The sequence below is a fragment of the Geotrypetes seraphini genome, chromosome 9 (assembly GCF_902459505.1).
Source record: "Geotrypetes seraphini chromosome 9, aGeoSer1.1, whole genome shotgun sequence".
In the NCBI taxonomy this organism is placed as follows: domain Eukaryota; kingdom Metazoa; phylum Chordata; class Amphibia; order Gymnophiona; family Dermophiidae; genus Geotrypetes; species Geotrypetes seraphini.
In genome coordinates, this window is record NC_047092.1 from 187,578,372 (window position 1) to 187,589,814 (window position 11,443).

The 11,443-nt window shown below is 43.1% G+C and overlaps 1 protein-coding gene across 1 annotated transcript; it reads right to left on the reverse strand.

Moving 5' to 3' along the window:
* Positions 1-1,996: 1,996 nt before the first annotated feature.
* C9H2orf72 (chromosome 9 C2orf72 homolog) lies at positions 1,997-11,065 on the reverse strand. The gene is made up of 3 exons (XM_033958257.1): positions 10,555-11,065; positions 7,133-7,240; positions 1,997-2,384 (listed from the first exon to the last, which is right to left on the reverse strand). Exons 1-3 carry the CDS (start codon positions 11,030-11,032, stop codon positions 2,269-2,271), a joined length of 702 nt encoding a protein of 233 aa, XP_033814148.1. The 5' UTR covers positions 11,033-11,065; the 3' UTR covers positions 1,997-2,268.
* Positions 11,066-11,443: the final 378 nt, after the last annotated feature.

Sequence of the window (11,443 nt, forward strand, 5' to 3'; positions counted from 1 at the left end):
AAAAGCTACTCTCCCACAACTGCAAAACCACCCTGCAAACTTCCCAAATCTACTACCCTGCATACACCATTACCCCCCCACAAAAAAAATAACCCCCACAACTGACACACCACCCTACAAACTGCCCTGTTCCCAAAAACTACTTTCTGCAACTACCTCTATCCCTCTAAACTTACCCCCTGAAACTGGCCCACTCCAAAAAACAACTGTGGCTGTCTGGCTTTTTCAGAAGTCTTAACATTTTGCATTAATGTTCATATCAAAGCAGGCAGAGACATGCAGAAGAATTCCCATAAGCCCTGCTCTACATGCTTTCCCCACTTGTTATAGTTTTCCAACCCAACAGATGACGCATAGTGAGAAGAGTACTTTTGCAATACGAGTGTAAGAACATAAGAGTTGCCATAATGGGTCCATCAAGCCCAGGATCCTGTTTCCAACAGTGGCCAACCCAGGTCCCAAGTACCTAGCTAGATCCCAAATAGTAAAACAGATTCTATGCTGCTTATCCTAGGAATAAAGCAGTGGATTTCCCCAAGTCATCTCAACAATGGCCTCTGGCCTTCTCTTTTAGGAAATTATCCAAACCTTTTTTTAAACCCCGCTAAGCTATCTGATTTCACCATATTCTCTGGCAACAAATTCCAAAGTTTAATTACATGTCCCCTAGTTCTAGTATTTCTGGAAAGCGTGAACAAGTGATTCACATCTACCCTTTCCACTCTACTAGCAGAAACGTTTGTTTAGTTTTGTTTGCAACAAGAAAAAAATGGAAGAGGCCAGAAGTGGTCTAAGTTAGGAGACACTTTATTCAAACAATAACACCGGAGCAGCCAGTGTTTCCACAAAGCCAAGTGTAACAGTAACCATTTTTTTCAGCCTATGTCACTTTTTTAGCACTTTAAGGAGACCAATTTTCAACCCCCTAGGCAAGCATTCATTTACCAAAATACTGGCCATATTGGGTTTTATTGTCTGAATAAAAAGTTCACTTCAGGCCTGGTGTGCTTTTTCTTGTTGTAATATACCTTTGTGCTAGTATCTCCCTCTATCCTTGTTTTGTTTGTCTTAGTCCAGTTTGTTTCATAGGAATTAACAAAACAGTACGCCATTAATACAAATGCAACAAGATGATAGAAAATGCATCTTCCTGCTCTGAATAAGTAACAGTTCTTCCACAAGCTAACTCATCTTTCTCTCTTTTTCCAGTCTCTTCCAAATTAGGATTTGGTCAGGTCCAAAGGGTAATCTTTATATTTGCTCAGCACTGCCTGTTAGGGAGGCCAGCTATTGACTGATGGGTGTTAACTGATAAAAGTACAAGGCCACCCCCCACCCCAAGTAGGAAAACTGTACCTTTAGTTGGAAAGAATTATACGTACGACGACTTATTCATGCTGTCCACCGCCTTGAGTGAATTCCTTCAAAAAGGTGGTAAATAAATCCTAATAAGTATATTAAATAAATACATATGAAAGAGATGTAGAATGTCTGTCAAAGGACAAAATAACTCTCCAAAAATGTAATGGAATAAAATTAATCTTGGTATGTGGAAAAACTGGTAAAAAAAACCCCAAAACACCCTCCCCCTTTTATGAAGCCGCATTAGGCTTTTTTATCACCGGCCGCAGCGGTAAAAGCTCCGACGCTCAGAGTTCCTATCAGCATCGGAGCTAATACTGCCATGGCCGGCAATAAAAAAGCCATGAAAGGGGGCCTAAGTTTGAAACCAGATTAAAATTTGACTGGGGGTTCCCAACAAATGACCCAAAGCTTAACTATGGGACAAAGTGTTCCAGCTTCTGTAGCAAGCTCCAACCTAGCCCCAAGGCGGTACAATATACAGTATAGCCCCCTCCTCCTAGCTCAGGGTATGTTATTTCTGCCCTTCCCCTCTTGGGGTTTTAGTCCTGGTAGTACTCAGCACAGTCTGTGGCTTCGGCATTTTCTATGTCTGGTAGTGTCTGGAGATATTAAATCATTCTGAGAACCAGGACAGTATGAAACCAAAGTTTAAAATATTTATTCTGTTTTAAAATTAAATATCTAGAGCAGCAAAAATATTATTTGAACACATAACGCAGTCCCTTGTTAAAAAAACCAAAAAAAGACTACAAAATATCTCTCTACGTTTCCAGATGTTATCTTTCAAAAAATCTGTCGGTGTAGGTTAGAAGATCCAGTAAAGCAGTGAGTCTTTCACAGGATACGTTTGGCTCAGAGTTAGCAGTTAGTCAGACCTCCTGGGTGTTTGCATCTCAGCTCTTTTTACATCTTAGTGTTAAGCTCTTCTCCTGCAGTCGCTTTCTGATCCTGCTGCACTGGCTCCATTGAGTGGTTCATGGAGGTCAGAGCAGTGCCCTCCTGGAGGTTTGCTGTGCTCCCTGCAAAACAGAATGGGGGAGTCTGAATTATCACCCCAGAACCGAAACAAAGAGTCTGGGGTTTGTTTCCCAGAGAACAGAGGTTTTGTTTGAGCAAGGCATTGTCCCCCCACCCCACCCTTTACTAAGCCACAGTAGAGGTTTCTACCGCGGATGGAGCGCTAAATGCATAGAATTCCTGACACAAATGCCAAAGAGTTGCATTTTCAACATTCTTTTAAACGTCCATCTTGCACTACATTGTCGTAACAAACTAACACAGTGTGTTTCACAATTTTCTCTTGAGACAACATAGCATTTGTATCCCGCCTTATACAAAGCAGGTCACAACAAATAAATGCATGTTAAAATAACAAACATTCATAAAACAAACAGTTACGAGATTAATCAGCGCCCAGCACTCAATTATACAACGGAATACTTAGTTCCCATATTTCATTTTGCTAAATAGATATCGTTTTAGAAATCTTTTAAAATTATTCAAATTTCCTTGCTGACGTATATACATATATAGTATATAATGTTCTACATACTGTATGATGGTGTTCTTGGGAGTACCTGAGTCAGTTTTGTGTGCGTTACAGGTGGCCCAGAATTTGGTGGTAAGATCGTAGACGTGAACATGTGACAGACTTTTTTATAAAGTTATATTGGTTGAAGGTAAGGGACAGGATACGTCACATGTGCCTTCTGAATCTGGCCCCCAAACATCGTGTCATATGAGTCGGCTCACTTGCTTCGGTCTACTGAGCATTTGGACTTGAAGCTTTCAACATCTAGGAATAGTGGTTTTCACTGCATTGGCCCCAGGGAATGGAACAACCTTCCAGAATATATCCGCCATCAGCAGAATTTACAGAACTTTAAGAAAACATTGAAAAGACATTTGTTCTGTATGATGAACTATGGGGTCTGAGAGTGCTCGAGGGAGCAGTAGTGGTGATTGTTGAGTACAGAGTGCGGGTCACTGTTGTATTCCTTGGTCTGCTTTGTGGTATTGGTTTTAATGATACTCGTCATGCTAGTGACTTGTATATCATAGGCATTTTTATTTTCTGATATATACCAATGCTTGCTGTTGAAGCAATTTGTACGTTACTTGTATTTTTTATACATTGCATGTATGTATGTATTTTGGTTAAAGTGAGAGTTGTATTGATGCGATTTGTATGTTAAATGTAATGTATTATTTTGTATGTAAAATTGTTACTCGCCCTGGATCAGGGCGGAAGATAAATGAACAAACATACTAGGACAATAAACCTTCAGCAATTCTTTCAGGAGCATGCAATTAATTATAGACAAAACCTTATGCTGAAACTGATGTGCTACCGGTAAACAGTGAAGCTGTTTTGGTAGGGGAGTAATGTATACTGTTTTCTGTATCCCTCCATCACCAATCGAGCAATCACATTATGCACCAATTGTAATGCCTTAATCCTTGTATTAGATATACCAAGATACAAAGAATTGCAATATAATCAAGCCTAGACGAAACCAATCCCTGTACTACAGTTCTGTCATAATTGAGCAAAACAAGACTGAATCATTTTGGTTACTTGAAACTGCTTATTAAGGTTTGAATCAACCCTCTCACCTAGCAAGTTCAATTCCTTCACAACTCGTACACAAACATCCCCCACATATACACTCTGGGGCCATGACACATCACAATTTCTCCCAACCAACATCAACTCTAGATTACATTCAATTTCACCCCTGATCTGGCATCCAATCACTTTCATGCTGCATGCACACTTTTAAATCGATCTACCCATCTTTGATTCTGAACATCAACAGGAAAATAAATGGATATCATCAGCATACAACCTAAGATATGTCCAAATTCTCAAATATCCCACCAATTGATGCCATGTAGATGTTATGTTCAAATTATTTTATTGTAGAAAACAGCAGAAGCAGACAGATGATAGCAAAGTCAAGTAAGGAACATTGGAGCAGCTTCCACATCAAAAGAACAGTCATCAACAGTTTATAGGTACATAATGTGAAGTCATCTACCTAACTAATCCACCAAAAGACCTAGGTCCAGAGACACTAACATAGGTCCAGGGCCCTGGACTCTTATGAGCCCTGGAGCAATCCAGCCATCATCCCTCCCCCCACTTTAACCAAGAAACTGTAATCATAGTATGAACGTACAAAACCGTACCCCCCCTCCCCCACCCAAAAGTACAGACCCAAAACCATCTGCCAATGGAACCCAACCCCCCATAGGTACCCCCCACCCCTCCCTCCTGGGACTCTCCACCCCATCAACTGCTAACTGCCCAGATTAAGACAACCACCTTAATATAGCACTATGGCTCTTTGAGTGCAAGGACTGCAAAGAGGGTTCCCAGATGTTCAGGAACAAAAGCTTCCGCTTCCATGACCCCCCGGCATACCTTGCCTCCCAGGTAGCCAACTGATGCAACTGGTTCCGCCAATGCCAGAACGCTGAATGGTCCTGGACCGTCCAATACTGAAGGATACATTTACAGGCCAACAGGCTCATTTTCCTACATAGTCAGGTGGCCCTGGGGCAAATGGCCATAATACTCTGGCAAATCCAGAACCATCTGGGCCAGTGTACTCCTCAGTACTCTCCCAATCAAGCTAGACATGTAAGAGACTGTACGGCTCCAGAAGCGCTGTATTATAGGACAGGACCAGAATGCATGTCCCAATGTGTCCTCCCAGGAGATGAACCTCCGCAAACTAGCCCCCATGTGTTTACCCAATTGTGCTCTGTCGAGGGATCCCACATAATGTTCCACTTGATGACATGCAAACTGCGCTCCCCAGTGATCTCCCACCACTGCCAGCAAGTCGGCACAGGCTAACATTTCTCCCTCCTCCCCCAAGAGGTGTTCAACCGGGAAACACCTCTCGCTTCCCAGGACAAATAAACCCGGGACTCTCAGCCCGGCTGAAAAGCTGGATTACCCCATAAAGGCAAGAGATCAGTGACCCTCGTGTCCCCCCCAAAAAAATATTTTGCCATATAGATGTTAAACAACAACGCCAAAAGGGCAGAACCCCAAGGGACACCTGTCCTTACACGTACCAACTTAGATACAGGACAGGTTTCAAGTTTATTTAAAAATTTGATATACCGCCTTATCAAAATTCAAAGCGGTTTTACATAATATGAGAACAAAGAATAAAAAGGACAAGTTAAAAACAAATTACAATTAATATTACAAACAATCAAAACGCACTGACAAACATTAACATATCGATACAAGATGGAAAAGGGCAGAAATACATTTTAAATAAAGACAAAGAGAGGGAGAAAAGAACAGTCCAGTAAATATGATGTAAACCAGAGTAATTCCTAGATCGTCCAACTTTGACAACAATAATAGCAGATCCACTGAATCAAAAGCACCTCACACATCCGCAACAGATAAGAACATAAGACTAGCTTTACTGGGTCAGACCAATGGTCCATCCTCAGGGCCAAAACATTCCATTATCTCACAGTAAGCAGGATTCCGGAACCCCAAAGAATGCAACATTCCATACTACTGATCCAGAGCAAGCAGTGGCTTCTCCCATGCCTTAATAACAGACTATGGACTTTTCCTCCAGTAATACTTTAACACTATGTGCCTGCCGGAACCCAAACTAAAACAGGCTCAGGCAGCCAACATTCTCCACAAACCTCTCTAACTGTTGTCAAACCATTTTCTCCAAAACCTTTCCCAGAAATGGAACCACCAATACTGGACGATAATTACACATCAGAGTAGTTTGCAAACCTTGCTTTTTCAAAATTGGTTTAACAGTGGACTGCTTAGAAATATCTGGAAATTATTCACAATCCTAGTAACATCAGGAGAAGCCTATCTGTCTAAATTAGATTTAAGCTCTTCCGAGCAGGGACTGTCTATTGTTACAATGCTCTGGATCGGTAGCATGGAATATTGCTAGTCCCTGGGTTTTGGCCAGGTACTAGTGACCTGGATTGACCACCGAGAGAACGGACTACTGGGCTTGATAGATCATTTGTCTGACCCAGGAAGGCTATTCTTATGTTCAGCGCTGCGTACGCCTTTTACCGCTATAGAAATGATAAGTAGTAGTAGTCTTTCTATCCCTGATGAGCAAAGATCAACTAAAGTGAGACCGCATACCACTGTAAGAACATCAGACTCTACTACTTCCTCAAATGACACCCAATCATCCAGCCTCCTATCCAAATTAAGTTTTCTCAGGAGACATCATTTTCAACAATACTTAATTTGGCAGCTAAAAAAATCTGCATTTATCTGATGAACACCTTGATACCCTTCTACCAGATATCGCACCATATGAAATAATTCACATAGCTAATTAATAGCTGTTTTCCGCTCACATTCTGAGGTATCTCTCCTGCTCAGTACCTACATTATCAGCTTTGCACGCTCCACTGTGTACTGCAACCTCAGGTTTCTGCCTGTTTTGCATAAAACCTTATTATAAGCTGAGAAGAAACAAAACTTGTAGTTTGGTTGCATCCCCTGTATGTAAAACACATCTGTGTGGATCACAGAATAGGCCAGATATAGTATTATGTACAGGGTCATCTTGCAACTGTGTCCTGATTAATGTCCCCTCTCAGAAGATCCATGCAAGGGTTTGCAGGTGGCCAGTGGGACTTGGACCTGGCACTGAGTGGTACCCCCTAGGGGTTGGAGAAGCAACTGTAAATTCAAAAACAGCTAGAAATTAATCCAGCGTATGGAACATTTCTCCATTACCTTTACTATTATGGTTGGCAGCTTTGTCTTGGTGGTTTCTCCTCCTCGTTCTCTGTCTCCAAGGAAAGCAATGAAGGATTGTGGGTATTCTTGATTCTTCTGCTGCTCCTGAACCCCAGAAACAAAAATAAGACAGTTTCAGTAACACGGAAACCCAGAAGGAGCTCCTAGCTGGGTACTGGTCAGACCCAACTAACTAGGGAAAAGGCTCCATAAACAAGGGTAAAGAGCTTTCACCTTGAAGAACCTCTTGAGACTTTCATAACGCTCTCGTACATCATTTGCTCTTGGTAATGAGAAAAGAATTGGGGGAGAGCGATCAGAACACCTATTACTAAAATGGACAACCTTTGTCTACTTTCTATAAATCGCCATAGGGCAGTATATTGTAGCTATGTGAGCAACATTGTCAGGGGAGATAAAAAAGTTGCATTGAAGCTCTGATCCTGTTCCAGATACCTTGTTTTGTGGACAGAAATTGTGGAGCTATCCCCTGTAAATGTAGGATTTACTATCAAAGGAGCAGGTTTATTTTCTGTGATCCCTCGCATCTAGAATCTCCTCTAATGGATAAATCGTGCTTTGTTTAAGCTTTTCCTGTAGTTGATGGAGGGCAGGAAATACTTTTAAAACAAACAGGAGGAAATGTTTTTTTCACTCATTACCAGAGGATATTGTAACAGAAGTTAGTATAGCTGGGTTTAAAAAAAGGTTTGGACATGGAGGAAGCCACTGCTATCTCTGGAATTGGTAGCATCAAATGTTGCTACTATTTGGGTTTCTGCCAAGTACTTGTGACCTGGGTTGGCCACTGTTGGAAACAGGATCCTGGGCTTGATGTATGGCAGCTTTTATGTTCTTAGGTGAGCCAAGTCTAGGACAATCAAGCCATTGTGACATCACTGATGAGTTTGGCTCTTAGGCATTGGTGGAATTAGGCATTATGACATCACAGTCTCAGCTCTTTGGGTTTCTGCCAGGGTCTTGGGACCTGGACTGGCCACTGTGGAAACAGGATACTGGGTTTGATGGACCATTGGTCTGACTTAATTTGGCTATTTTGATGTTGAGATATTGATGATTTGGTCTAATTAATGTTTTGCTGTTTTGCATTTTTGGCTTTCTTTTGTTGTTTGGTCATGTCATATTTGTTGGGATAATAGTTTTTCCTTTAGTTTTGCAATGTTTAAAATTTTCTGTAATTATCTAGCAATTTCTGTACACTTGCTGTTACTCTTTTCAATTCTAATTTTAAGAAAAGCTTCATTTCTTTTTCTACACCACCATCTATCCCTCCTTTTCCAACCAAACTCTTACCCACCCTTTTAGTGTCTCCTGACTCCTGACGGGTCTCTCACTAAACCAGCTCTATCCAGGTACACTAAAGCCAGGAATGCAACTCTTCAACTTATCCGTCTCCACACATAGTTCAAGCTCCTGCTTCTTCTCTAGACATGCCCTAATCCTCCCTTTCGTCTTTTTCATAACTTTCCACCTGAACTCCATTTCCATAGTACATGACGGCAGATAAAGACTCCCAGTAAGGCAGCCAGAGACGTTGCTGCCTCTTCATGCAGGTTTCACACCATCATGATCAAATACTCGTAAGGCAGTTGGACAATCAAGGAAAAGCAATTTTATAATTTTGGTTAGTTACATTCATTGTCAATAATACAAAAATAATAGTGCCTCTAAGGATAGATTTATATTTATTAAAAATCTATACAAACTCAGAAAAAGAAATACTAATATTAGTGAAGTCATTGAAACTGAAGACCAATGGAACAGAGAACCATCACTGCAACCTTCAGTTCTCCGCTCCCTAGATGGACCAGCAAGCAAAGCTCAGTAGCAAAAGTAGTTTCCGCTACCGATACAGATGCACAGAAACAGCACAAGCTAGAATGAAAAAAGCGACTTATCTGCACACAGCCCAAGCTGTAAGAAGAGTCCTAGTTCAGAGGCTTTAAGTCACAAAGGAGACCCTTAGTAATCCAGAGGCTTCAAAAAAATGATATCCATGCTGGTGTGTGATCCCAACATCCCCCCCCCAAAAAAAAAAAAAGTGACAAAAATAGCACTAAGAAACGCACAAAAAATGTCCTGAAAATATAAGCTAAAATGAAACAAACCAAAAAAAAGTAGAATGCAAATTAGAATCCAAATATCAGAACACGATGTCCACTCCCCAACTCCGGCCCAGTTTCAAATATGTCTTCATCAGGAGGAATGACTAGTCCATTCAGCAATACGCAAATAAACCAGGCAAGACGCATCTCCTGAATCTATGCTCTAGTCCTCCATTGGGGTCCAGCACTTCCAGTATTCTGACACAGCTGGTCCCCCCTCGGACATGACAACAAATGATTTGCCAGGCCAGTGGAAAATCCTGTCTCCAACAGTGGCCAAAATACAAATAAGAGGTGGCCATCACCAAGTCTCCCTGGCTAACAGCAATTAGCTTTCACCACACCTCCAGCAACACTTTTCACAGCTTAATCCTGTGTGGTCTGGAAAAACACCTTCTGCTAACTAGCACTAGAGGAAGGAACAGTGGTAGATTTCAATGATACGGTACCATCAGGACCCAGTGATTTCTTACTGTTTATCAATATGCTCTAGCATCTCTTTCAGATGAAGGATTGTTTTCAGTGGCTCCGATTGTCATTTACAGAGACTACAGCTGATGTGATATCTCCCCAACAAGTAAAAGATTCTTCTAGTTATCCTCCCTCAGTGCTGTTTTTACTTCCTAGGAAAGTCTTTTAAAATAAGTAAATAATAATTCACTTGTGTAAACCAAGCAGGCTGAAAATGTGTGTGCAGTTCTGAACATATAGAGGGGATCAGATTTCACAGGAAGAGTTTGGGGCAGGGCTGCTGCAAAGGCTGAAATTTGGAGTCAGTCTGATGACCCTGAAAGTAGGTTCCCAAAAGGGAAGTGAGGTGCTCTATCCAGTGACACCTCCCCCCCCCCTTACTTTCTCTTTGAAATGTACACCGGTGCATTTTGTCCCAAACTTGATAGTATGATATAAACAGTGTCTCTGCTCTCAGTGATTCAGACTCTTGTCTGGTTTTCTTCTCATTTCGCGTTGTAATTTGTTTTCTTTACTGCTCTTCAAGGAACATCAGAACAGGTTGCATGGAATAAATTTAAAATGAAAATTGGGTTGCGGCTTCATATTTTCATCAGAACATCCTGACCTTTTGTCTTTTCTAACCACTTTCACAGCCCTATTTAGCCATGTTTTCTTTCAACCTTTCTTAACTTGTGGGATACAATTTATCTGGACCTCCAAGATGGCCGGTTTGAACAATTTCCATTTGCCCCATTCTATGGATTTATTGCACACTACTCCAGACTGGCAGGCCAGTTGCTACCAACCCCCTGCGGCTCTTGGACTAGCAAAGCTCGGTACCTGCTGCCCGCAGCGCCCGGCAGGCGGCGCTCTTCAGCTCCAGCACCGTGCGGGGCTCCCCGGGCCGGTACACGGCCGCCTGGATCCGCTGCTCCGGGCCGAAGACGCCGCGCAGGAGCTCGAGCAGGGCCGGCAGCAGCTGCCCCTCCTCGCCGGTGGCCCCCGACAGCACCAGCGCCCCCACCAGGGCAGCCGCGCCGCAGCCGCCCCGCAGCCGCCGCCGCACGTCCTGCAGCAGCGCCCGCAGCGCCGGCCGTCCCTCCCGCCGCAGCGACTCGGGCCGGCAGAGCAGGAAGAGGAGCCCGAAGCCGTCCCCGGTGCCGCCCTCCTCGCCCCCCTCCCCGAAGAGCTCCCGCACGAAAGCCCGCAGCAGCTCCCGGCTCGGCCCCCGCTCCCAGAGCTCCCCGACCAGCAACACCCGCTCCCGGCCGCCGATCCGAGCCAGAGCCCGCACGAACTCGCCATCCGCGTCTGACATGGTGTGCGGGTGGACTCCCGGGAGCTCCCAGCTCCGCCCCCGACCTCTGCCCGCCCCCACAACTCCCTTAGCCAAGCCCTTTGGCGACTGTACCTTGAAAATGGGGTTACCCCCCTCCCCCCATAGACATGGCATTGTGCTGCTGAGGCGAGACTCACCTTTATGTCAAAAACCAATACTGTCCTGACACTGGTAAAGGAACCAATTAAGCTACTTTAAATGCTTTTAACCTAGAGTAGTGCTCAGACTCCAAAGATGGATTGTAAGAACTCAATATGGGAACAAGCCCCTGTAGAGATTCTTATGGTATCTATCATTGCACCATTTTGTGGTTAAAGGTAGTTTAAAGTATTGTTAAAGCCTTGTTCATGATTGAATTAGTCCATAAAGAAGCATAATGTCCAATAGTAA